This window comes from Tyto alba, unplaced genomic scaffold (assembly GCF_018691265.1).
Source record: "Tyto alba isolate M040663 unplaced genomic scaffold, T.alba_DEE_v4.0 Super-Scaffold_39, whole genome shotgun sequence".
Classification (NCBI taxonomy): domain Eukaryota; kingdom Metazoa; phylum Chordata; class Aves; order Strigiformes; family Tytonidae; genus Tyto; species Tyto alba.
The window spans coordinates 11,006,044-11,034,036 of record NW_024881314.1 but is presented as its reverse complement, the minus strand read 5'-3'; the positions used below and the strand labels follow the sequence as shown (position 1 = coordinate 11,034,036).

The 27,993-nt window shown below is 51.6% G+C and overlaps 1 protein-coding gene across 1 annotated transcript; it reads right to left on the bottom strand.

Annotated features, from left to right (window-relative positions):
* Positions 1–221: 221 nt before the first annotated feature.
* Positions 222–27,396, bottom strand: LOC104366643 (heparan sulfate glucosamine 3-O-sulfotransferase 3B1). The gene is made up of 2 exons (XM_033000297.2): positions 26,795–27,396; positions 222–1,067 (listed from the first exon to the last, which is right to left on the bottom strand). The coding sequence occupies exons 1-2, from the start codon at positions 27,244–27,246 to the stop codon at positions 449–451; spliced, it is 1,071 nt and encodes a 356-aa protein (XP_032856188.2). The 5' UTR covers positions 27,247–27,396; the 3' UTR covers positions 222–448.
* Positions 27,397–27,993: the final 597 nt, after the last annotated feature.

The window sequence follows — 27,993 nt, the reverse complement described above, 5'->3', positions numbered from 1 at the left end:
AATAGGGAAAGCAAGTGTTTATAAAGGCCAGATACCCGTAACAAAAATAAATTTGTGCTTTCCCTCCCTCCCCGCCCCTCCCCTGCCACCCTCGCTTTTTTTGATTTTTTTTTAAATACAAATTTTGTTTAGGAAAAATGGAAGCACCGTCTGTTACAAACCAAACCAAAAAGAGGAGAAAACAGAAGGAAAAAAAAAAAAAAACAACAAAACCAAAAACAAACAAGAAAAGGAGACACATATTAGAATTAAACACTGTGGAATGTTAAACAGGTTACAGGCTACCGTTCTAGCCAGTGCGGTTAGGCAGCTTAGTGAATTAATTGCTTAGGAATTAAAAATAAATTATTATAAAATAGATTTCTGTACATTTTACATACATATATATCTCTTTATATACGCAAACCGTGCTGGGCAAGTAATTACAGAGGACTTTCCCACGCCAGCCTCAGTCCCAGCCAAAGTCCTGCCCCGTCATCTGGTAGAACTTCATGTTGAAGGGCCGGTAGAAGTCCCGCAGTCTCTGCACCACCTCCTGGTCTATGTCGGGGTGGGTCCTGCCTTTCGTCTTCCCCAGGCAGTGGGGTTTGCTGCTGCCTTCCGCCTTCTTCAGGCACGGGAACCCCTTGGTTTTGTTGAAGTAGAAGTGTTTGTCGGTGATGATCCTCTTGAGGCCCAGAAAGTCCTGGACCCTGCCCAGCTCCCCCGCGGGGTCGCTGATCAGCCTCTCCCCGCTGACGAAGAGGATCTGCCCGATGGGGAAGTAGAGGAGCCAGTTCTCCAGGTGCTTGGCGTAGATGCCAATCTGGATGGCGCTCCACGAGGTGTCGATCAGGCCCGTAGTCCTGTTTTTGAAGGTCAGGCTCTCAAAGGTGGGGATATCGGGCTTCTTGGAGAGCGTCTGGGTGTAGTCCGAGATGGCTCTGGTCACCGGGTCCCGCACCACCACGATGAGCTTCGTGCCCTTGGACATGGAGGAGATGCGGGCTGGGGCCTCCTTAGTGACGAAGTAGCTGGGGGTCTTCTCCATGGTGATCTGTCCCTCCAGTGTCCTGGGCATGAGGTCCCTGCCAGCAAAACACACAAACATGGGTCACAACAGCAAGTAACAGAAACAAAAATATGCATATATATATATATATATATATTCACACATAGATACACAAGAATTTTTCTCCCTAAAATGCCTACACAGGCCATTTAGCTTGTATGTATAAATCCATTTTCCATTGATTAAGGGATTAGGGGGGTGGATTATTATTAAAGGTCACTGTATTAGAAATCCAGCTGAGTAATCTCCCAGCTATCCATGAGTGGATTAGCTGGGCTACACTCTGCACCTGGAGTGTGGCTACATGTACCACACCGGCTGCAGACCAGTCAGGATGAGTCCTGAGCTGCCCCAGGTGGCTCTCCTAACACCAGAGAGCCTCAGCCCCAACTCAGAGCTTGTCTTCTCCATGAGAACGAGAGGAACTGTGGAGCAAAAAAGCAGGAGCTCACCGGAACACGTCCAGCTTGCTCTCCCTTAGCATCCCAAACTCAACACGTTTTCCAATTCAGGCAAGCGGGTGCAATTTGTCCCCAGCTTGTCAACAGCAGGACCTCACCCAACCGCAGGGGTCCTCCTGCACCCAGCTTCGCCCACTGTTTTACTATTCCTTATCGCTGTGCAGACTTGTTCCCTAATATGCACTAGAAGAAACACCAAGTGCTGCTGGTGGCACCTTCAGCCCATCAAAGTCCAGCACTCAACAAGGACAACCTCTCCCCTCCAGTGCCACACAGGCTACAGCAGGTCAGGATACAGGATATGACTGCAGAGAAGACAACCTCAGCTCATGGGTAGGATGTACCCTTAAAAAATACCCTTGAAACCTAAAGCCTTCAGCAATTCCACCTTATTCCCTGGCTACTTCTGGTTAACCATGTGGGAAGAAACTAGAGAGCTTGCAGAAATGATGGAAGCGGCACAAAGCAGGAAGAGTAATTTTTTCCTATCACTCACTAGGCAAGCCTAAATATTTTAGACCATTTGACAATTCTTTCCCTTTATAACCCAATGGGACTCATTTGCTCTAGGTTGGAAGACAGTTTTTTCAAAAAAAGGCAAGAGGGGAGTCAGCCACAAAATTAAAGCTATAAAACTTGATTACGTTTTCAAAGCATCCACCCAGAACGGAGAAATAACCAGCCAGTGTGTGATCTGCAAGCCTCAAACAGCGTTTCCCTCAAATGTACAACACTGCACACAGAGGCTGCTTGTTCCCGGACAGCCATCTCCTCCCTCACCACTTTTATGCCTCTACAGCAAAGATCACCATGAACTCTTGCAATTAAAAAAGCCACTGATAATTTGTGCTAAAGCCAATGGTTGCCCCAATTAAGCAGCCAAGGGACAAAAACTGACCCATCTGTTCTGAGGCCAAATAATAGGAAAACCAGGAATGAGAGGTCTGATTGAATCAAAAATCATCACATGCCTATGAAAATGGTTCAGTAGATATTTATGCAACTACTATTTAGCTCACACTGTACCCGCTTTTTACTTCACCAGCTTCTGACACTAAATTTATGCAATGTGTTTCCTGGCAAGGGGCACCCAATGGCTACACTCTGCACTGCAGGTGAGGTGTGTGCAGGGGCTGCCCAGAAAGCCCCTTCTCTACAGACCCACGGTGGGAGACGGTCCCCACACCAGATCTGCACGGGTCACTGGGAGAAGTGAAGATGGACAAGCCAGACTGCGGAGGAAGGGGGATATCAGCTTGTGGAAACCTCCAGCTATGCCCAAGGGTGGTGGCAACCCCTAGGGCTGTGATTTCAAAGCCAGGCAAGTGTAGTTTCCCATGCAGTTAAAAATCACGCTGGTCTATCAGACACCTGGGATGCAAGAGCTTCTGGAAGTCAAGAACCGGTGTGTGCCAAAAACCAGTAACCAAAATAAAACTCTGACTAATGCTTCACCTTTCTGGCCAGCTCCACAGACCTGTAACGCCATCGCAGAACAGAGTCAGTCAATAACACTCAGAGACCAACTCTTAAATCTATCGCGGGCTGATGTGGATTTCGACAGTCTACTCATTAAGTGCTGTCTCTTTTTATGGCCACATTAAATCTGAGTTCTACATCCTGAGCTGGCCACCAACTACTTTCCAGCTTGATTTAAGAGGTTGGTTTCAACCCATGAAGTCCTTAATGGCCTGGGACCTGCCTAGAGAGGAGGCTGCTTCCCAAGGCATGCTCAGGATGGCCATGCTGCCCTGAAGCCCGCTGGCTTCAGGTCAGGACCATCAAATTTCTTGCTCTGCGGACCCAGCACCTCGAGACCGACTTCTCCTCCAGGACTACTATAATCAGTATGTATCAGTCTCCTGGGAATGACAGGAGGCTTATTTTTTCTTCCTTGCACAAGAGAGGCACTGAGTAGGGCTGGGCCATGAAACTGGAGGAAATTGCTGGGGGTGGAGGTGCTGAGTCAGTTGATGTGGTTGGGAAACACAGGCTCTTAATTAGTGTTTCAACAAACACAGAGTGCACTGCAGAAGACAGCAAGGAGCAACTCTTCATCTGAGAGGTACCCACTGTCCCAGTGTCAGTCCCTTTGCAGACCAGCCAGCACCTGAACCCACATTCTTGATTTCAGGCTGAGGACATCCAGCAAGTCTTGTTTCTGACAGAGCTGAGAGCACTCAGTTCTGTGCAGGTCTAGACACACACCCACCCACCCCACCCCTCAAATTGTTATTTTTGGAGTGGACCTGAGACCTTGGCATTTACAGACCATCTCACTGGTGACCCAACACAGCAAGACAAGGCACATCACTGACACTGCTACCACTGTCTGGCTTGGTCAGCACAGGCTAAGATGAGCAGAGATAGTAATGAAGCCTTCAGCCCATGAATGAGAACTGAATCCACCAAAATCAGCCTTCAGCCCTAGCTCCAGCCCTCTCTTCCTTTGTTGTACCCAGACCGGTGCCAGGCATAGCCCAGAACTAACATCCTTCAGATTGTCTCAGATGCTGCCTTGTTTGAAAAGTGGCTGCATAAAAGCTAGACAGCAGCAAGTGTAGCCAAGTACCGTGACCCATGGATGTGCTTTGAACCTCTGACAGCATCACATCCAGGAAAGCAAAGCTTTATTGCATGGGTCTGTCCGTTGTGACAAGCTTTCCCATGATTTCCATAATCTCCCATAGAGGCATCAGTCGTCCCGCTGGCAGCCAGAGACAACAGAGCCTCAGGGACAGGTGGAACTGGTAAGTTGGCTGGTCTGAACTCACACAGGTGGAAAAGTCACCAACAAGTGTTTATTCCCATTCAAACCACAACTGGAAAAGGGCAACTCGGCCCTTGTATAGCACTGCAGCTCCAACACAACACACCGCACATACGTGTTGGGGGGAAGTAGGACCAGTCTCCAGCCCTGAACACATCTGCTCCTGGGGCTCCAAGACAGCGAGGGCTGCACTGAACAACTGCCGCTGCAGAAGGAGGGGAAAGAGGAGCCGTAACGCTCAGAAGAGCCGTAGCCACCGTGCCCTGGCAGGATGCAAACCCCTTTAGGGGAAAGTAACAGCAGAAACCCACGTTCAGCTCAATGGTGCACACACAGTTCAGCCCTGGGGCAGCTCGTGACAGCTGTGGAGCCCTCTATTTCCATGGAAGCTTCACAGGCACGTTCGAGACCTGGGCAGCTTCTGCCAGCACTGTTTGGTGCAAGGTAAGAACAGCAGAGGTGCGGCTGGCACCGCTGGCCATTCGGGAGAGGAAAGGGAGATGAGAGAGGGAGCCAGGCTGTGGGAAACGGGGAGCTCAGCTGAGCCCTCGGACAAGAGTTGCCACACCAGTTGGGACTGGGCTGGATGGAGACACCACTGAGGGCTGCAGTGGATACTGTAGGGGAAAAAAAAAAAAAAAAAAAGATAGTATGAAAAGCTTGGCAAGCAGTCCCTCCTGCCTTGTTATCCTCCTGCCTTCTGGCAACCTGGAGTTCAAAGACCTCTGGAGCCAGCATCTGCATCCAAATCATCCCATTTCATAGTGTTTATGAACTCTCTAATCCTTTCAAACCCACGAATGCTTTTGGCCTTGAGAACATCCCACAGCAGAGAGTCCCAGCACTGAAGCACTGCCTCTACCCGTCATTTGAACCCTCTCCCTACACCCCTGCTCGGGAAGGCACCAGGCACACGTTTTTCTGAGTGTGGAGAAGGAAAACCAGAGCAAGGAGCCCCAGCAGACACCCGGCACCCCTTATTCCCCCGCCGAGCCCAGGCAGCAAAGCGCTTTTGGGGCTCAGCACCACGCTGCTGACTTCGGCAGAGCTGCCGGCAGCAGCGGGGGTCCCAGCGAGAGGAGGGGGCTGCTGCGTGAGCACAACTATGAATTTTCTGCAGGCAGGGAGCAGAGCCCCTAACCCCGAGCTATTAACATGTCAAGAGGGACAGAGGAAAAGCTTTTTCTTTAATGAGGAATATTTCCTCAGTGAAGCCTGCACCCTTCGTAGGCGAAGTGATAGGCTTAGTCTAAAGATGGATTGGCCTACTTTACCTATTAACCACTTAGACTAATGTAATAAAGGCTCCCTTTATTCAAACAGCCCTAATCCCCAGCCCCACACAGCTCTGAAGCCTGTAATAAGAAGGGATGCTAAAACAAACTCCGCCAGGCTGCTGCTTGGAGAGGCACTGGGGGGAATTTTATATTTTTTTTAAGTGCAAACTTCTCCAATGCAAAAACTGGACCCAGAGCGAGATAAATTTACAAAGTGGGGATGACAGGTGGCCACACGGTAATCCAATCCTGAAGCCTAATGCCCTTTGTGGCAGCTTTTGTCTGCACAGAGGGGCTCCGGGCTAATCTGCTGCCACTTCTCAAGGAGGAATGGCGAGGGGCCGCGGGGGTCGAGGGGACCTCTGCAACCTGTTGCTGCATTATTCGCCGCAGGTAGGACGGACCAGTGCGCAGGGCAGAGCACAGCAGTCGTCACTGATTTTATCCCTGGGGACGTCTGTCAGTGTGGGTGCCCCCCCCCCCCGCCCACCACACACCTCCTGCCATTCGCAAACACCCGCTGGGATAAACCCCTCCAGGTCTGCCAGAGCTTGGGGGTCTGCAGAGCCCACCGTCCCGGCCGTCTGCCCACATGGAGGTCACTGCCAGGCTGCCCGGCCGAGCCCCGGCACGCTCAGGCGCTCCAGCTGCTGAGCAGCAGTCCCGGAGCCAAGAGGATGAGTTTTCCTTCCTGGGGAGGGTTTCATGTAGGATATATTCCTGCCCAGCACCTGGAGCCACTCAGCGTCACTTTTGGAGATGTTTTGCCCACCCCAGTGTGCTCGAGAGCTGAAGCCCCACGGGTGTCAAAATCAGGGTGCTCTGTGCTGTAGCAATGGCACCCTCCAGCCTCAAACCCCTCCACCTCCAGACCACCCCCTGCTTGATCCTCTGAGCTGCCTCAGTTTCCCTCTGCAAGGGTGACAAAACTCTCCTAGAGGAGATGGACAGCTGAGTATAGGGTATTGTAAAAGCAAGAGAAGCGTTGTGACGGTCTGGATAAAACACCGCAGCATCCGGATGCAGCTATGGGATGCAGCAGTCCCTGCGGCAGCTCTGCCAGCAGATACAGCAAGAACCACCTTCGGAGCAGAATTTCTCCCCCACAGCTGTTCCCTAGAGGCAAGGAAAATACAAGAAAGGGAAGAAAAAGCGAGTCAAACTATTTTGGACATCAGCCATATTCACACTGAGTTCAGGCCTGTAATCCAGAACCATTTTCTTTGCAGCCCAGCGGTGCATACTCAGAGCATCCAAGCTATTTCTGGCCAGTTTCTACCCAAACTCCTGACTGGTGTTTCAAGAAGACTAAAAGTGATTTCTTCCCAAAATACCCAAATTTTGGCAACCTGTTTCTGGGGAAAGTGCCCCCAAATCCTCCCGAAGGGCTGTCTAAGAAACCACATAGATTAGATTGAAAGCTTACGGTGAGAAGGTGAACATGAATGCAAAAGGTAGACGCAAAAGTTCTTTTCTCATCCTGGGAGGAGACAGATTTTTAGCCTCCAGAGTCGTGACAGGGGGTTTTTTTGAAAACCTGAGGTGACAACAAGCTGAGGCAGCTATAACCCAGAACACGGTACAATTTGGTGCACACAAATTTGTTGTGACTTTTGCTGTGTTTCTAATTAGCAGGTTGGAAAGCAAACAAGCCTGCTGGTACCAGCTCGGAAAAGCTTTAAAGGAAACAAGTGCAGAAGATGAGGCAGGCTGAAGCCTCGCCCCCTCCCACGTTGATGCTCTCCAGCCTGCTGCATCCTCTCCTGTCCTGGTCCTGTCCTGTCCCCTGTCCAGCACAGTCCCACTCAGCTTTGCTCTGGTCAGGATCCCACCAAAGCCAAAGGGCTTGTTTCAAACCACAGTCAGTCTGTCTGCTGCCTTAAACCAAACATACTTTTGAGGAGGGTTTTACTGCCATTCCCACCCTGCACAGCCAATTCTCATTCTAAATCCCGCTGCTTCTCTGCCTCGTCCTGTCCTCCCCCCATCACAACAAATAAATTTAGGCCAAGTGAGCTAAATCTAGTATCTTGAAGAAGAGCTGTAGACACCCAGGAAAGGATGGGGGTGGCATTTCCATTGCTGGCAGCTTTGCTTTCCAGCCCACCCATTCTGCCAAGGTGATACCCAGTTGTTCCTAGTTTCTGAGGCAGCATGATGCTTTAAGAAAGCAGGAAAAATGTACAGTGGTGATCAAAGCAGGCAAGGGCTGGATTAAAACCACACGCTTGTATCCCCATGCTAGCACCTGATAGTGAGCAAGAGCTCTGCAATGCTCTGGGAAGCAAAAACCCAGAGCATCCCCAGTGCAGCTCCTGAAGCCACCACAGCGGACCCACCGCAACCCTACCCAGCCCTCCTCACTGCAGGGCTGATCACAAAATCATCAAATCCCAGAAATACTCCTTAAAAGCAAGAACCTGACAAGACCAGTGAAAGACTATTAAAGTAATAAAGCATTTTAATTACATCACAGAGCCTGCCACCAGCATCAAGGTCAACTGGCTTCAAAATTATCCCCTTGCCTTTGACTCTGGTTTCTGGTGGCAGCAGCTCTGGAGGCGGGAAAGAGGAAGATGGAGGAGGAGGAGGAAGAAACAGAGAGTGAAGAGGCAACAGCAAATTCCTTTTTGGGGGTGGGAGCACTTGCTGGTTTATGTTTTGATACATCGCATTTGTCTTACCAAAATTTTCCCCGGCGCTGGCTGCTGTTGCACCAAGGACCTGTACAGTAGCAGGCAGCCACTCCTCTTTTTATGATCAGCAGAAAGGGCAACATGTGCGCCTTTGTCTGGAGCAGGAGCCCCTTGTTTGGGTTGGCAAATTATACAACAATAAAAGGGAACGGCTGGGAACCAGCCCCGGCCTTTTTGAAACGGGTGTAACCCTATCCAGCTCGGTCAAACACTCGCCACAACGTTTACACAAACCAGATGATGGGAATTAATGAACTTTGCGGGTGAGGAAGGGGTAGATAAAGGAGGAGGGAAAAGGAAAAAAAATATGTGGGCCTGAAATTAATGTTTTTCTCACTCTCCTTCCTCCCTGCCCCCAAACCTGCCAGGTGCCCTTCACCTGTTGGGGACATTGGGGATTAAAGGAGGGAGAGGAAGGTAACGGCGTGTGAAGGCTCCCCATCACGAAGCTGCACTGGGGCTTCAATGGGGCCAAAGACCAGTGGCCACAGGTGGCATCACCACGTATCCCACGGGAACAGGCTCCGGCCCAGCCACGGGGTCTGATCTAAGTTCCTTTGATGAGGATAAAAAGCCCCATCAAAGGCTGGGGGGAGCGGGGAGACACGGGGCATCGGCAGATGGTGCTTCCGTCCTCACTCCGTGCTGGAAGAGCTGGGTCCTGCCAAACGACCCTGGCAAATCAAAGCAAGCAGTGCCTCGAGGAGGGCACAACGTGCTGCTGCAATCATGAGGGGCTACGATGATTATTTTTTTAATTGTTTAGGTTTTTTGCTCGGTTGTTTTTTTGTTTGGGGTTTTTTTGTTTGTTTGTTTTGTTTTTTTTTTATAAGACTTTATCCACCTCCCCCAAAGTCACTGCATTCAGATCAGATCCAGGAGCCACCACGGAGGTTTGGCCCCACCACGCCGCAGGCGAGGGACACGGGGCGCCTTCCCCAGGCGCAGCCCCTGAGCCGAGCAGACCGTTTACAGCAGCACCCACGCACCCAGCCTGGACAAAGCAGGGCCCGATCCACGCACAAAACCTGGCGGGTTTGTGCCTCTGGGAACAGCAATGGGTGTGATGAGCTGAACCAGCCTCTGCCCCCAAGGCTGCCTCCTACCCTGTGCCAGCCCAAACCCACCTCCCTCCCAAACGCCTCCCCCCACCTTACAGGTTTAGGCATCTTAATTAGAAGCACAGACTCATGGCCAGGATAATGAGCTGTTATCCCTGGCAGGACTGCTGCCTTGTGTAACTATAGCTGCTACCTATAGGGGAGGAATAACATAGCAGCAGAAACACCTGTCTGCATGGGGACAGGGTTTGTGCTTTCACTGGAGAGCACAGCAAAGAGGCCAAGGAGCCACCAAGAGTCCTCTGAGACCGATGGGCGACGCGACCGTCACTCCTGGGCCAGGCCCCTCCTCAGCGGTGGATGCGAGGCAAGAGGCTGGTCTGGGAGGCAGGCGGCAGGAGCAGCCGCCCTTCCCATCCCAGCGCGGGAGCTCCGTGCCGGCAGCCTTCGGGAGGAAGGGCGCAATGGGACCGGACCAGCCTAAAAGCTTGGGAGAAGCGCGTCCTGCTTGCGGATGCTCACGCGGACGTACCCGCAGGGTGCAGCCCTCTCCTTCAGGCCAAAGCCCCCAGGGCCTGGGAGTCCCCAGCCCTGGCTGTAGGAGGACTAGGGCAAAGCAAGAACGGGGGCGAACAGCACCCCCCGCTACTCTCCCAGCCTTCATTCAAATTCAGCTCAGGGGCTTTCCTGGGCCTGACGCAGTTTGTCCATCTAATAAACCTCAGTCGATCGCTCTTCCAACCCCTTGTCCAGGCTTCTCTGGAACCCACGCAGACCCTCCACACGCACAGCCCACCCTGGGTCCCTGCTCTGCCCAGTGTGCACCAGCTCCTGGCCTCACATCACAGTGACAGTCCTTGCACTGTCACACCAGTGCATTCCTCCCTCTAGCTCTGACTTTGCAGAGAACCATATCTTCCCCCAAGATATCTCTCGGCCAGGCTGAGGTCTCCCAGACTACTTGGTCATTCCTCAAACTGAAATTCTTACAGCCCTAAAGAGCCAACACAAACTGTTGACGCTGCCACCGAGCAGACTCATGCACCAACTGAACGTGGGCTGCAGAGATGTGGGGCTTTCTTTGGACTAGCGTGGGGACAAATTTCCAATCATTTCCTCCCCTCCTCCCACAACAACAGCTTGAGATATTACAACTGTTCAGCAAAACTTTCCCTCCTCCTTTTCTGGAGCCAGGCAAGATATTCATCAACTTCACCAGTTCATTATATTGGCCCTCCTCTTTATGTAAACACCGAAGCCTCTGTCTGTCCCCCATCATACTTAAAAGCTCTGAACTTCCACTAAATAATTATCTTCACTGGGGGGAGAGAGGCAGCACTTTACATATCAAAGGGCTGCTTTGGAGGGATTTACAATAATTTAAGATGAAGTGGTAAATATTCTATTCACTCCAGTTCATCTCCAGTAATAATTATAATCCTATTAGCAAGGTCCCAAGAAAGTGATTGCATTATCATCTAGCAAGCATCTATGTGGATTTCTTGGAGGGGTGGGATGGGGGAGGCCATAGGCAAGTAAAGAAGTAAAAGCAACAAAAGATGCAATTGCCAGTACCTCCCCTCCCCCAGAAGGATTTGGTCTCCATTGTCCTGATGCTTCAATAGTGCTTTGCTCTGAAAGTAAGAGCTTTTGAGCGCAGTAAGGGGGTGGGGCTGAAATGAGCATCTTATTCCTCTCGGTCGCCCCCAGTTCCCTTTCATTGCCCCGGGTCCCCCCGGTGCCACACGTTGCTGTTCCTGGCGGGCGCGGGGGCCGGGGGCAGCACCGCGATTAAAAGCTAATTGCTGTTTATGGGTGAGTTCTTTAGAATATCGCCCAGCATCACCGGACTTCACTGCCCACTGCTCAAGTCATGTGAGATTAATCTGTCTCCATTTCCCCCAAAAAAGGAAAAAAAAAAAAAAAAAAAAGACTGGTTTTGTTAGAGCAGGGAGGGGGCAGTTCTGTGAAACCCATGATTTAAGGAGGAGGCGGGCAGGAACCCCAAACCCAGCAGGAAACATGACTGAGCTAACTGGCAAACTGGGACTAAAGACTTTTTTCCAGCAGATCGCAGGGCCAGCTCGCTCTGCCAAACTGTGTGGTTTACTCCTGCACCATGTCATCTCTTAGCACACCCCACTGGAGTGCTTAACTAGAATTTACCCCTGCAGGAGTGCCCCAGTTGCACCACTGTAATCTCCTTCCGTCTCTTCTGGTACCTGAAAGCCACCAGCATAAGCCCTCAGCACCTCCACCAGCAGCAGGCAGCTCAGCTCTGCTCCCCCTGGCATGGATGTAAGTCAGCAGCTACTCCAGAGTTGCGCTGATGCAGGTCTGGAACAAGCTAAGATTACTTTCACTGTGTTCAAGAGTTTATTGCAAAGCAGTAGAAACATTTTTCTCTATAAATTACACAGACAACAGCCTGAGAGGGAGGAAAGAGGAAGAATTTTAGGCATCTGCAGAGATTTCAGTGCTCACAACTCACTCCTGGGGAAAAATAAATTCTGGTCTGCCTCTGCCTCTTACTCTATCACAACCAGAAGGAACAGCTATTTCTCTTCCCTCAAACATTTATAGCCTTGAGTTAACATTATGTGTACTAAGCTCCTGCTACGCGAATATTTGGTTGATCCACTTCACGGATTCGTTGCAAGACAAAGCTCTTCTCTTGGAAAGACTGCTGGTTTAACACATCCTTGTACCAGAGACGTGACTTCTAAAACTCAGCTTTACTCGGGTAGCACTGGTCCTGCCCTTAGTGGGAAGCTGGAACTAGTATCTGCTGAGCTTGGACTGGATCAGCAGCTGCAAGCACAGAAGTAACATCCCATCCAGGAAAAAAGGCAAAGCAAGGGAGTCAAGGTTATCAGCTGAACTGTGGAAATAAATGAAAAAGGGAAAACTCAAAATGTGGCTCTCGCAAGGCTTTTTCTAGCTCAGAGCAGGCTTAAGCAAAGGAAGCCTGACTTGGAAGATGCTTAAACATAGATAAAGAGATCACAGTTGGTGAGACATCCAAAACACATTCGTGGTAGCCAGGTGACAGAAGTGTCTCCTGAAGCAGAGGGCATGGGGCCAACACGGTGTCACTTTACTTCAGCCAAACCCAAAGATCCCAATCTCAGGCGTTTGGCTTCAGGTCCAGCAGAACCACCACCACGTTGTTCCCACAACTCCCATCACAAACCCCACCACTTGCCGTCAGCTCTCTCGCCACGCAGCAGCAGCTTGGCCACGTCCAAGGGGCACCACGGCCTCTTCCCAAGGCTCTTCCCTCTCACCCTGTCCCCACCATCAAGGCTCAGCCACAGCCATCAACGCGGCAGCAGCACAGCAGCCTTCAGTCATCAGCAATGCACCCGCCAGCCCAGCACAGAGTCCATAGCCCCAAACTGCTCCCACACCCACTGATTTGCTCTCTTTAATTGGTAGCAATGGCACTAATCCTCTCAAAGATGTTAAAACCCCCCAGGTGATGCTACTCACCAGCCTTTTAGACACCTCTCCTCCTCAAAGGTCTTGGGAAAATGTTTCCTTGCAGAAAAGGGAGCAATCTCCATCCGGTTAAACCCCACAAATGTGGAAATCTGGGATTTGGGGGAAGCAGCAGCAGGTATCGAGGTGCACAGAGCCGGCACTGCAGGCTGTGTACAGCCTGATGGCTTTCAGCTGGTGTCTCCAAAGCACCAGGTGTTTCAAGAATTAGATGCCCAAACCAAATAACAGCACAATTCATCCAAGAGCTGAATGACCCATCACTGCACGTGGAGCAGAGCATCCTCCTGGCTCCCCCGAAGGGATGTGCCGTGGGGCCGGACCCTGCACCCGGCCCAGGACACCCTGCTACCCACGACCTGTCACACCAAAGCACCCCAGGGCTCCTGGCCCCAGCTGGGACACTGGGAGGTATTGCTAATCCAGGTAGCCCGTGGGAGGTTACCCCATCAGCCTCATCCCTCCAGTACCTGCTCCTAAAGCCCTTCTCCAGGGACCCGTTATGCCGTACGCTGGCGGTGGGGAGCCCAGCGAGCAGGGTACATTTCAGTTTGGACCAAAAGGGTACGTCCTGTGCATCTAATGCACGGGGAGATGGTCACTTCACGTACCCCCTGTCAATCTGTACGGCAGCTACGCACCGCTGCACTGTTTCTGTAGCCATGCTGCAATAGGAAGAAGTTTCCCAGAAAAGGGGTTTGTTCAAGAGAAGCAACCTCTGGTTGGATTTCTAGGATGGGAATCCATAGGGTTTATAAGGGTTTTTATGGCACATACTTATAAATTAACTTTATGGTTAAGTAAGCACGCAGTGACCATCGCAGCAGCCGCTCTCTAACCACCAAAAGCAGCTGGATGCAGGCAGCTGATCCTGGTCCACCCAAGCTGAATGCTCAGGAACACCTAACAAATTTCCACCAAGGACAGGACTACAAGGAGATGAACTTCAGCACCCCTTCCCACATTGTCCCTTTCCCCAGGGACACTGCCAAGCCACCGCATTTCACCTGCGCCAATTTTGCTTGAAGCGAGGAAAAAACCCAAACAAACCAACCCACAAACCAAAGAGCCAACCCCCAAACTAAATGTTGTACAAGTCAACAGCCACTGAACGAAACTGATCCAGCGAGATACGGGCAGGACCACGTTCCCCTATTGTCGTGTTCATAAATCACAGCCCCGCTGAGAGGTCTTTTGTGTTTTCCTCCAAATACAGAAATTAATGCCCTAATCTGTGTGCCTGCACAGGCAGGTAACAAGTCACGCTGATAATGCCGCCCTTTGTTAACCACCCGCGCGAACGGCCCGGCGTTTGCACAGGGAGGGCTTTGCTTGCCACCTTGACACACATCTCTCCTATCAAGCCCAGCCTTCCTGCGCTGGGGCTTTGCAGCTGCGATTAGAGGAAAAAGGCTCCTGATAAGCCCTGGAGCCCCTTTCTGCCCTGAGTGACGCCCCAGCTCGCACCCCTCGGTTCATAACCGAGGCGGGGGGAGCATCCCTGGCGATTCGGCTGCCCTCGGGGTAAGACATGACAAAGGGGGGCTCAAACCACTGCACTGGGTTAAGAGCCCCAAAAGGGACCGGTGCCAGGGGCAGCCGTGTGACATCTCTGCTCCTCTTCCTCACTGTGGGCATAACAAAGCAGGGAGGGGAGCAGGGAAGCTGCTTTAGTCACCCAGCAGCTCTTTCCTCCGGGCACTGAGAGCCCTTGGAGCATCTCCCCACTAGCTCCTCTGCAGCATGTGGGAAGGGAGCTCTCAGGGTGGCAGGGACAGGACAGGCTTGAAACAAGCCTTGAGACGGATATACATCTACAGGTCTTCAAAAAAGCCACGTAGGATCTCCAGGAAACCACCTAAAAGGATCCTATGGGCATCCAGCACTGCCTGAACAGCAGCGGCCTTCGAAATGACAACTCAGAAAGCAGCCAGCTTTCCATTTTCACTATGGAAAAAAGAAAGTTAGAATTTTTTTTTCTGCCCTTTTTGATAATGCATGCATGTTCCTAACACAGGCCAAGCGATGCCACCAAGCTGCTGCCAAAGCTCAGCTGCATGTCTGCGCCTGCCTCTCCAGCAACCCCCAACCAGCCAGGTAACCCCGCAGCACTGAGGTGCCTCAGCTGTCTTACAGGTAAGGGGGATGCCCCCTCTGACCATCAGAGGTCAGGTCACCTTCCTGATGGCCAGTAATGGCAGTGAAGAACAAACTCATCAGGAGGACCAGTGACATGGGAAGGTGCCCAAACAAGCAAGCGTGTCCTGTACTCACCAGCTGGCTGCTCATTACCCTGAGCAGCCCATCAGGCAGGTCAAGAATTTAAAATTGGTTTAGAGTTTATTCTAAGATGAGCCACCCAGTTGATTTCTGGACTTCTCCAGAAGAGAGGGAGGTGGCACCAACCACAACTCGAACCATTGGTAATCTGGACACTGGCCTGGTCAGTGTGTCCCCGCCGGGGATGAGCTATATTTGCCACCCGTTGAAACAAAAGGCCTGGCAAATTAATACACCAGTGATCCTCTCAGTACTGATCCCTCAATGCATTTTAACACAAATGGGATTGTCACCTCAACTCATTTGTTAATGGATTTGTGACTTACACTCGTAAAGGAGTAGCACTGGATATTAAGATCACCCTATGGTAAACAGGCCAGGGCAGCGAGTGAGACACATTTGTTCAGAATGGGATGTTTTCCCCAGCATCTCCAGTCAGGCCAGCGTGAACCTCCTGAGACTCTCCCCATCCTTTTAACCCCCGACACCAAACATCAAAGACAGAAAATAAAATTAAGTTCCAGAACAAAAAAGTAGAATGCCCGTTGAGGCAATCAAGCTACAGGTTCGTGGTGCCACCACGTCCCAAGGTGGGTCCCCAGTGACGCTGCAGGTCTCAGGGCAGAGCTGAAGGAACCAAACCAGCCTTGGGAAGGAGTGAAATTCCCAGCGAATGAGGGAGACAGGCACCAATTAGGGAAACATGAAGGAGCAGGTCCGTCTGCAGACTCCCCTCCTGCCCCAGTCATTACTCGGGATCATGATGTGGTCATAAACAGCCAAACAAAATACAGTCAAGAGCTCTTTAAAGAGCAGGCTCAGCTGGTGGAGATGCTCTGCTGCAAGTACAACAGATGCAAAGCACTCCTTCTAATTAAAAAGGTATTCACGTAATTAGAGACTTCACATTGCCATACCAATGATTTGATCTAGTCCAGCACACTTGTTCAGGCTGCATTTAAGAGGGCTCTCCATGCTTGCTTTCCACTTCTGACTACTTGGGGCATCTGTCTTTGTGACCCTGCCCACCTCTTCACACCCCCCAGGCTGCGATGGCAGCTCCACGGCTACAGTGGCCACCAGAAAGGTCCTTATGGAGCAAAACTACACGTGTCGAAACACGGCACTGGCCTTCAGCATCCCACCCTGTTTCCATCGAGAGCCGATTTCCTTCTAGAGCCGGTGATGGGGCCGAATTATCCCGTAGTCCTTCGAGCCCTTCTACATAAAGAGCACAGTGGGCCGGTCTGCTAAGGCCTTGGAGCACAACCCAAGTGAAATGACTTTTCCCTGAACACTGAGGACTCTGAATGAGAGCTATTGTTATTCAGATGAAACCAAGTGTCAGATTAACAAATCAATGGGCATAAGAGATATAAAATGGGTTACTATTGAAGCCTTTCAAATACCCAAACATATGGATGAACCAAATGTGAATTGTAATTGACTCACCCGCACCTTTGATCTCTACACCCTTGGGTTCCCAAAGAGACAGCCCAGCCCCCTTCAGCCCAGGACTCCATTGTGAGCCCTCACAGCATCTTTTCTCTCTGCCTCCATCTCCTGGATGTAGATACAGCCTGGAACTTGGAAACTGAGACAAGCCAGCTCTGACTCGGAGAGCCAGGGAGCTGGAGCGGGACAACCCGCCTTACCCAAACGCAACCTCTCGCACGGAGCCCACCAACCCTGGGCACCTCTTCCCACCCGTCCCCAGCCCCAGCAGCGGCCCCTGGTCAACGGGATGTGCGCGAGGAGGTGGCCTGGGAAGCGGCAGAAGAGGCCCCGGTTCAAGCGTGGGCAGTGCTGATGCTCGCTCCCCCCGCTACTCCCAGAGCCAGCCATGGAGTCTGTTTGGTTTTCCAAGGATTTCACCGTGCAAAGCCAAGGATCAGACTTTGCTGATGGGTTTGTGGCACGTACATGCCCCGACTGCAAAACCCAGACTCATCTGGAAGCGCTGAAAGCTGCTCTGCTCTTCTCCGACTGCCTCAACAGCACGTATCACCTATGCTTGATTAAGAAACACAATTCTTAGTTTTCCTGGGGGGTTTCTGCAGCTACATTAAAAGTAACCTAGAGTTTAAACTAAATGTTATCCCTAAATATTTACTTTTGGGGTTTGGAGCGAGTGAGTTTTGACCAGTTTTAGATAGGTGAAAGAGGAGTTAAAAAAAGCAGCATATCAGTTTTGATACCATACAGCCCTCAACCCCACAGAAGTCACACGGCAAGCATTTGTTCGGGTTTAGTTTCAAGCCTCATTACAAACTTTAAGTTGCTGTAGCTCTTCCAGGAAACCCAGCCCAGCTCATTCTTTCACCTCCATGCTGCAAACCCTGCACAAATGTGCTTTCTGTGGAGGTTTTAACCCCACACTGAAGTTGCCCTACCATCACGTTGGGAAATAAAATATGCAGTTCAGCTCCTCCGATACCGAGCCTCAAAGCAACAGGAGTCTTGAAATGCCTGTTGTTGAAGGCAAACCCCAGTAGCTCTTCCCAGTACTAGGCTATTCCCAGCATCAGGCACCAGCGCAGGGTGAAGCAATGGGCAGACACTTTGCATGTGTCATTTCCTCTGGTACCAGCAAGAGGACTGGGTTTGATGGGGGAACTGGGCGAGCCAGGGAATCCCCTAGAGCAGGCATTGCTCTGCCCCCATCATTTCTGGGCTCTGACCCAGCTGTGCAGCTGCTGAACCCAACTGGTAAGCCTTGCAGGGATGGCTGAGCGTGCGACAACTGCAGGGCTGGCCCGCAGAGGAACCGAGGGAGGAGAAGACTGTGGGGAGGAAAGCGGGCGAGAGGAAACTCGCGGGCTCTTAATCTGCTTTAGGACCACATGAGCTTGCTGTTTATATATAGCTTAATTAATTATTACACTGCATTTAGCAGTGTGACCTTGAAATTGTCTCTGGGGGGAGCCAGCAGCCGTGGGGCAGCCAGCCAAGGGGCCGGTGTGTGCCGCGACACTTGCGCGGGGCCGGCGGCTCCTCCGGCGCGTCCGGCTGTCCGGGCAGCGCCAGCCTCTCAGTGCCAGGCTTTGGAGCAGACGGCAGGTCCCGGCCCCTCTCTGCTCGCAGCAAACCCAGGTTGAAACACTAACCGGCTATTCCACTTCTGCTTTGGCAAGGCTGCTATCTTCTCCCAAGGCCTCGTTCGCTGCTCAACGCCCGCTATTAGCTACTCCCTCTGCTTTTCAAAACGCCATGCAGACAGCCCAAGGCTCATTAGCTACCAGACCAGCTCAAGTGGGAAATTAAAAAGAAAAAAAAAAAAAAAACAAAAACAAAAAAAACAAAACCAAAACAAACCAAAAGACAACTACAAGCATTGTGTTAAGTTGCAACAAGTTCAGTGCACAGCGCTGGGGAAGAAGGAATGAGACGGACTTTGCTGAGTGTTTCCTCGAGAAGGGGCAATGCTCAGGCTGGTTGGCTCTCAGGCAGCTCCCTTTACTCAGTCCGGCCGCGGTGAAGCCAGGACAGATGCTTGGGAATGTTTACCCCCCAAGCCCATCACCCCACTTCAGGACCTTCGGGAGCTTCCCCCCATCTCAACCCACTTGCAGAAGTTGGGGACAGCCCTGGCGCTCGGGCGAGCGGTTCCGATCTGGCACAATTTGCTTAACGTGGCACCAGAGGTGGGTGCAGAGGTCGGAGCAGGGACACGGCACTTCAGCATCACCTTCACCCCAACACGCAGAGACACGGGGCAGAGCAAAGCCACGGGGCCCCTCCGCAAGCCACACTGAGCAGCCACGTTCTTGGCCCCGTGTATAAACCAGGTGAGGACCAGGTACAGCCACTGCTGGGACCCGCCTGCTGTTTATTCCAGCGCCTCCTGCTCTCATTCCAAGTCTAATACACCTTTTTTTAAAAAAAAAAAACAAAAACAAAAACAAACCAAAGGCACGCCAAAGCTGCAGGCCTTGTCAGTTTTTAAACAAATATTGAATAGCTCAATGAAGCAGCAAAGCACTTTTATTAATAAAACGCCAGGGTTTTGTCCTCCCCCTAGTGACGGGAAGATCTCTGCACCGAGCTGCAGCATCGCCTGGGCTCAGCCCACTGCAGCCCGACAGACCCGGCTCCAAATCCAAAATATTCATGCAATTTAACCCCAGTGTAACGCCACTGCATTCTGCTTTTCCCACGTTTAATCGCTCTTTCAACAAATCAGCAGTTTTCTAAAGAACTCCTACTTCACATGCCACTCGCCTGTACTTCGTAGACTTCCAAGTTTGAAGACAAGTTTGCATTCAATACTCGAGACATGCTACAAGCTCAGGGCTTTAATATAAAGGTTGTCCAGCTGCTTTATCAAAGTTAATCACTGTAATGAATTTTGGCTCTTGTGGAGACGTTTTTTGCACTTGCAGTTACGCAGACACATGCTGAGGGCCTGATCCTGGAGCCCTCCCCCAGGCAGGGCTTTAGACTGCATTAAACAGCCAAGTTTGGGGACCTGGCCAGCGTTGGGCACCAGCATGCTGCTGCAGACTTGTCTCCTCATCAGAGCCAACTTCACATGTGAAAAGTATTTTTTTTTTTTTTTTTTTTATTAAGAGAACCGGTGCTTTCACTCCAGCCACGCGCAGTACTGCCGGCCCTTGGTTGGGGTAACACAGGATTTGGCCTTGCATTCACTTTCAGCAAGGGATGTATAAAATATATACATCCACCTATAATATTAAACATCAGCATATAAAATGAAAGCGCATGCACAATTCTCACTTTCTTGTGGAAGAACTGCCTGCTGCGCTGCCAGGAACGCGCACCGGTGGGGAGAGGCTGTGCTAATTCAAGGGAGAGGTTACAACTGCTCACTTTTATCATAAACTAGCCACTTCGGTGGATTTGCAGAACTCCCCAGCAGTACTAGCTGAGAGGACTGGCAAGATTACAGCTCTGGTCTTACAAATTTTAGCAGGACAAGACTTACAAGAAAGCAAGGACGAGGGAGGACCACTCCCCTCCAGCAAAGGCGAGCAGAGCCCAGCTCCCTGGGCAATGCTGGACAAAGCCACGTCGAGAGCAGGGTTAGCCACGTCTGGCCCTGCACCCAACACCGGCTGCAAATTAAATTCTGGGTCAGATCCTCTGCTGCCATAAAGTGCCACGACTCCCTTGAAGCCAGTGCTAGGTCACAGCCTCTCGCAGTAGAGATGTTCTTTCTCCACCCCTTTTCAGTAGGCAGAGGAGAAAAAACCAATTTTGAAGCAGGCTAGTTCCAGGGCGTTTCTGAGGAGGTTAACGCAGATGTAAAGCATTTAGCAGAACATGGCATTATTTTTCTCTAAATAAAGTTCTCTCTTTCCCTGCCACCCACCACGTGGCAGGGCACCGCCACACTCACATACTTTAACAGAAGAAATTTAAAAATTTGAATTATTAATTTACTAGAAATCAGTGTGAGGTCTTTTGCTAGCATCACTTCTACACCTATTTTCCTCTAACATTCCCACCAGGATCATCTAAACCCCCAACCAACCAAGGAGCACACGTGGTCGCAGAGCTGGGCTACGCAGCTTCCCACACATCCCTCCTCACCCCTCGATGGCCCTCGCCCCCTCCCAGTACAAGGGCACCACACGCAAAATCACCATCACTGAGTCCATTCTCCTCCTCCGCCTTCAGAGCTATTACAAAGAGAAGAACCACCATGGGGAGTGCTTGAAGCCATGGCATCAGCAGAGGTCCTCTCCTTCCCTTCATAGCTAAGGTTTGAGCAGTCCCCGCCACCCCCAGGCAGAGATGCTCAAGACGGAGGGACTGTGCTCCTGACCTTGCCTTCCTCTCCTCGTCTCACCCACGGCACGATGCGATGCCCTTCCCAACTTGTCTCTGGACACCTTGCAACCACCTCCGGTCCAGGAGCAACTTTTTAATGGCAAAGCTACACCACCAGTAAACCCCTGCCTCGAACTGACCCCACCTTCCCTCCGAGCCTGCTGATAATCAATATGTTTCATCCTGGGAGCCCTTGTTTCCATTAAGAAAGTCAAGATAAGGGCCATTTACTCAGTTGCCTTCCAGCTGCTGCTGGTGACGGCCGCTGGGCTGAGCTCCTTTAAAAAGCACACGGTGCTCCTTGCAAACTAATTAAGAAACACACAGCGAGCTGCTGAAAGACCTGAAATTGCAATTGCGTGGGCAAGCCCCGGTACAGTCATCAGCAGCAAGTCAGGACCCAGCAGAGCACTTAGTCATTTCACAAACCAAGGAGGAAGCCTCTCCTCCAGCCCCTCCTCACACACCACATGGTGACAACAGGTAGCAGCCGATAGCCCCTGACCTCCTAATTACACCACTGAAATAACGTGCCTGGTTATTTGTTGTTCTTTGAGCCCATATGTTAACCATCCCTCACAGCCCTGGCCGATTCATTATCCCCCTGAACCCATTGATCACCCATGGTCACGCCACCAAGACATGAATGCTCACGCTGAATGGTCGCTAAATAAGATTTCTTCCTACTTGGGATGGATTAATAGCACCGAGCCCAGGCTCAAACAGTTTAGCAAGCAAGGCCTGATGGTAAGACAAGTCCATGATCAGACCAGGTTGGAAACACAACTCAGAAGAACCCCGGTTTGGGCAGAGGTTTTTATAGCCACCGCATCCGGGGCTTGCTGGATGCTTTTAAAAACAAAGCCTTCACTGGAAGTGCCTTGAGGTATCCAAAGCTCGGTGTGTGTTACAGACATCTGTCATGGCCCACTTGAAAAGAAAAAAAAAAAACCTAATAAATCCCAAACCCAGAGTCGAGCCCATGGGTTTTCATTCCCATCATTTTCATGCCAAGAAGGAGCACAACGCTCCCCGGCACGCCGCGTGGTGCTGCGCTAACGCGATTAGCCAGGCAGATCCACCATCCACATAAGTCACCCCCAATGCATGGTCAACTTTGAAAAGTTCAGCAGCTCAACAGGTGAGGCCATGAAACCCGATCACGGCAGACAATGTCGTCCCCCCCCCAGCGTCGTGCTGGGAAGAACTTGTCACGTGCGTCATATCGGGCAACATGCTTGAAACAGAGCAGCGCACTGAAACCCCAGCAACACGAATAATCTTTGCCATCTGTTTGAACAACTCAACCCTCCTCAGATCTAAAGGAATGATCCCATGCAAACACGAGGGCCTTGCTGACTGATTCTAGCCGCCCAGCCCGTCTTTTTTGGGGCCATTTTCTTTCCAACTTTGCACAGCGGCTAAGGCAACATCATGGAGAGCTGCCGCAACGGCCAAGGGGGCACCGGCCCCTGTGCCCGTGTCGAGGGGACCATTAAAAGTCCCCCCGCTTGCTTAAGTGCAACACAACGCCAGGTCAATAGTTGATTTTAATTTTTTTTTTTTTTTTTTTTTTTATATCAAGAAAACAAAATCTCAACGGGAAGTCAGCCTGGCAAAGCCATCCCAGAAAACTCAAGTACCCTTTAGGATATGCTCCTTCCAACCCAATGCAGCTGATGGGAACTGGAAGAACTGGTCTTTGCTCAGACACGGTCATTTGTGCCCAAAGTCCAGTTGGGAGAATCAAGACCGTTCCCAAACTTCCCGGGGCCAACGAACCTTGCGACAGCCAGCGGAAACAACACGTTGAGTTTTGCAAGGGCCCAGCTGACACCTCCGCACCCCACCAGGGAGGCTGGCAAGCGCGGGGGCAATTACGTGGCAGGCGTTAAACCCTTGCTACCCCTGTAAAGTCAGGATTTAGAGAGAAGGGCCAAACGCAGGGGCAAAATCCTGCTTTGCTCGAGGTCTGCCCTTGGTTCAGCAAAGCTTTCACCCTTGAACTTCTAACCATCATTGCGTTATCCTTCCCCTGCTCCCAGCCTGGCCCGTTGCAGGCATCAGCATTGTGCTGCTCACACCCTGACACGCTCTTTGGGGCAAAAAAGAGGCTATTGGGGAAAAAAAAATAAAAAAATAAAAAAAAATAAAATGAGGAAATTTCTCCCAATTCAGGAATTGCTGTGAAGCAGCAGTTTGCACGTTAAGGTCCCCAGTGCTTATTTAGGTGACTGGGGAGTCTAAGAAATGCATTTTTGAAGCTGTTTATTGCACACTACCAGACTGGCCCTGATCCTGCTAACCCAAAGCACCCATAGTCTCAGCATGGAGAATGCATTAAGGCAGCTTGGCAACAGCAGGAAGATGAAGCCCCAGCTTTTTAAGAATTCCCCCCCTCCCACAAAGAGGAAAAAGAAAAAGAGGTCTCCCCTCTGTGCTGCTAGAGGCGGCAGAGCTCGGGCTAGCACTGCTATCTGGGTTACAGCCAGTGTAGCCGTGCCACGGGGCTCCCTAACAGAGGGCTACAGACTTGAAATATAAATCAGTGATGTTGAGTGGGGCTGGGAATGATCAGCCCATGGCAGGAGGGACTGGGTACTACAGCCCACTGAGACTAAATAAAATGGTTTTGGAAAAAAAAAAAAAAAAAAAAACCAAAAAAAAAAACCAAAACCAAAAAGAGACACATAACGCTAATGACGTGGTCTTTTTTTCTTACCTTATGTTAATTATAGAAACAACAGGCTTTCAAGTCCCTAGTATATTTAAAAATGCATCATTCTTGCATGAAATAACATGTCAAGTAAAAAAAAAATTCAACAATAAACCCTTCCTCCCCTCTGCCCCCCCCTGCCCATATAGCCAACTCCATAGAGCAAACCCAGAAGAAAACAACAACTTCCCAAGGGGCTGCCGGGCAGGCTGCTCGGCCGGACACATGCGCGCACAGGCTGCGGAGCTGAGCTTCTCACTGCTGCGAAGAGGAAACTTCTTTATTATCCAAAAATTCCAGGCGCTACTTAAAATTAGTTTGCAATAGTGGCTGGATCCCATTTCTCCTCTGTCATGGTACATATTTTCACTTGAAGCAGTTACCATGCTGTATTCATTACCAGGGGGAAAACCCCGCAATGTGCGTACAGAAGTTATTTCCATTAGATTTCTAGCTATTTCACTATCGAAAAAAATCCGTTTTTCCCTCTCTTCCCTCTGCTTTTTAGGAACAGCGGTCAGCACCACTTGATGCTGCTTTGCCTTCCACACAAAGGAAGGAGAGAAAAAAAAACAGATTTCATTTCGCTTAACAGAAAATGGAGCAAGAAAAAAAAGTTTGCACTCCCTCCTTCAAAAGTTATTTTCCATAGATAAAAACTTTAGACAGAGATCAGGAGTTAACATAAATATGATTAGCCACAAACACCCCAAAATGAGACTTCATCAAGCTAAACAAGCAAATTTGTGATGCCTTCTGCCTCTTGGAAATCTGTAAAAAACCATTCCATTAGAGCACTTCATTATATGCCTGGAACAACTTAAACACACACACACTCCTAACAGATCTGATCAAATTTAGCCAGAAGCCAATCGAATAAAATATATTTTCAATGAGATGTGGGTTAGAATTTGCATCCTCATCTCTTCAAAGGCAGGCAATCGGATTGAAACTGCAAGGACCGGGTGCTGTGGACACAAGTAACTCCCCCAGCTCCAAAGTTCAGTCAATTTGTGCAAAAGCATCTGAAAAACAAGAGCCGAGGCTTGCCCAGCTCACTGCATGATAGCTGGCACAGCGGCTATTTTATAGCATTTTTAATCTGATTTTATTGGGCCATTAACAAGAAGATACAAACGCTTCTCCTTATTGACATTATGATAATAAATAAAAGCCTCATTAGGGCTTGGAGAACTAAGCATGCTCTTGAGGAGTGCTGAGAAGCCAAGGCTCACTGAAGCCAGTGGGAGTTTTGAGCTAGATAATATCTGATTTCTAACTCTGAAATCCATAGGAAGAAACTTCTGCAGCTAGTTCAAATTGAAGGTAGAAATAATGCACAATTACCAAACAACTTGTCTCTCGATTTGAGCAAATACATCCTCCCCCCAGACGTTTTACAATATTTAGTCCTTCCCTCCCCCGAGCCGACCCGGGTCCTCGTCCCGCAGACGGACAAACATGCTGCGACCCTCAGGGTGAATCGTACCCGAGCGATTTCGAGACCTTCAGCATCACTTACGCTGCTTGGGAGCGCCACCGTTCAGACCTGAAGAACTGCTGTATTTCAGTCAAAACAGCCCTTTTGCAAAGATAACTATTTCACAATGTGGCAGTGGGTTTGCCGGGATAGGGCCCGCGCTGCTTGAAATTACGCAGCTGATAAGGTGAAACTTTAAGAAGTTACATGCAACTTTAATGCCAGCTTCTGGAATTTAAAAATAATGCGTATCCTTTAAATATTGACTTTTGCCCACTGCATCTGAGATAACAGATTAATGTAATCATAAGCATTATTCTCTCCTTCTCCCCTTCCACCTCTTACTTGTAGAAGATTAATCAACCATTTTATGGTCCAATTTAGGTGCCTAATTAAAAACAGAGTTCAACACGTACAACACCATTTTGCTAATAAATCCTGACAGGTCTTCTGCTCGGCTATATGCAAGTTCTCCATTCAAAACGCGAGATTAATATTTTTTTAAAGCCAGCTGAATTTATAAAGATTTCATCTTGGTCGCTATGGGACGACACACTGCATCCTCCACCAAAATTCTAGAATCTCATAAAACGAAAGTGCTTTCAAAAACGACTTCCTCCTCGCCAGATCTTATCCCGCATTTATTTCACTAACTGCTGAGGGATGGCAACATTAAAAAAAAAAAAAAAAAAAAAAAAAAACAGGCATAAACCTCATCGGACTCGCAGGGTGGGAGTTGCAAGACTACAGAGAGGTTAAAATTCAGAACTTCCCAGCTCCCAACTAGCTTCAAAGTTTCCATCCCTGCTCCTTTAGCGTTCTTGTAAACGCTCAGCAGAAGGGCACATTCCCAAATCTTCTTGATAAAGGGATTTTCAGTCATCAAAGGCTGAAGAGAAACTGAAGCGCGGTTCGGCCCCACGCACCCGCCGCCTCCCGACCCACCCGCACGCAGCCGCCACGCACACGGCTGCCTGCTCCTCGCCCAATTATTTCTACATTCGCCCTTGGAGGATGCAATCCCGTCATTTCGACTTTTCCCCCAGACAAAAAAGTTTCGGCCAGCCCGTCCCCAAAGCGCCCGCTACCGCCCCGCGCCACTGCCGGTCCCCAGCGCTCGGCTGGGTATCGCGAACCGGAGCAATTTATCAGCTGCAAAGCTGATTGAGGTGGTAGGAGAAAGTTAACGGAGAGAGGAGCGTAAGGAAGCGCTGGCGGCCGTTCTCGGGGGGCGGCGGAGCGGCCGCCGCGCTCCCGGACGGGTCAGACCCCGAAACCCGCCGCGCTCCGCGGCCTCGGGGGGATTCCGGAGCCCCCCCCCCCCCCAACCCCCGGCTGGCGGAAAAGAGACATGAATGAAGCAAAAGCCCTGGAAGCACAACGAAATAAGAGCTTTATTATTATTTGTTTAATTAATATTTAACCTTTAAATAAAGATGAAATACGGTTTGGCTAGCATAAAGCCTGCAAACGCCCAGCCGCCGCTCGGACTAACGGGGAAAGCAAGTTCCGCGCTGGGTTTGGGTCTTTTTTTTTTTTTTTTTTTTTTTTTGTGTGAGGGGCTGCTTTTTCGGGGGCTGTACTAAGCGGACCTTGGCTTCGGGCGCTCTCCCGAGCCGCTCCGCAGCCCGGCCCCCCCCCCCCCCCCCCCCCCCCCCCGTCACCCCCAGCCCCGGGAGCCCCGCGGTGCCGGCGGGGAGCCGCGTACCTGTACCAGGCGAGTCCCCGCTCGTAGTTGCGGTCGAAGAAGTGGGGCTCGGCGCCGACGGCGCGCACGTCGGGGTGCACCCGCAGGAACTCCAGCAGCGCCCGCGTCCCCCCCTTCTTCACGCCGATGATGATGGCTTGCGGCAGCCGCTTGGTGCCGGAGCCGTTGAAGAAGGTGGAGATGGGGCTGGCGGCGTCGGGCGCTGCCCGTTGCTCCTCCAGGCTGCTCTCCTCGCCCGGTTCCCCCGGAGCCGGCGGCTGCAGCTGGGGGAGCGGCGGGGCGGCGCGGGGCGGGGCGGGGGAGCCGCGGGTCGCCAGCCCGGCGCAGGACCCGGCGCAGGAGTAAAACATGTAGAGCCAGAGGAAGAGCATGATGAAGAGCAGCAGGAGCCTCCGCCTCAACGGCGGCAACGCGACGGGGACATCGAGGCAGCGGTTCAAGCGCTGCCCCATGTGCCCGCGGGCGCGCCGGGATGCATGGCTGGAGCTCGCCCGGCTCGGCTGGGCTCTGCCCGGCGCCGCATGGGCCCCCCCCGCGCCCCGGCTCGCCCCCCGCCCGCTGCCCGCCCCGGCGCCGCTCGCCCGCCGCCGGCAGCGCAGGCAAAGGCAGCGGAGGCGGGCAGCGGCACCGGCCGACGGGCAGCGCCTTCAGCCTATCACAGCCGCGCCCCGCCGCATAATGAGCCGGGCGGGGAGGAGCTACCAATCAGAAGAGCGGCTGTCCCGCGGGGGCGGGGAGGAGGCGGGGAGGAGAGGCGCTGATTGGCGGGTGACGCCCCGCTCCGCCCCAGCCCGGCCGGGCCCGCGGGGGCGAAGGCGCCGGGGGAGCCGCGGCCGTGGCGATGCGAAGCCGCTCGGCCCCGTCCCGTCCCGTCCCGTCCCGTCCCGTCCCGTCCCGTCCCGTCCCGTCCCCCAAGGCTTTTGTTTTACCCAGCCCCCTGTCCGCCTCCTCCGCCCCGGCCGGTCTGGCGCCCGCTGCTGATCCACCACGGGCAGGGGGTCACGCTGGCACCCGGGGGGGGGCACCGCCGAGCCGAGCGCGGAGGGTGCCCGGCTCTGCGAAACTTGTTAAAACAGGGCAAAAAGCAGAGAACCCAGCGCACCCTCAAGCCGAGATGATCACAGTCCCCCAGCGAGGACGGAGGAAGGGGCAGGTCTGCGGGCTCACCCCGCCGGCACCCACCTCGGGGGGCTCTCCCC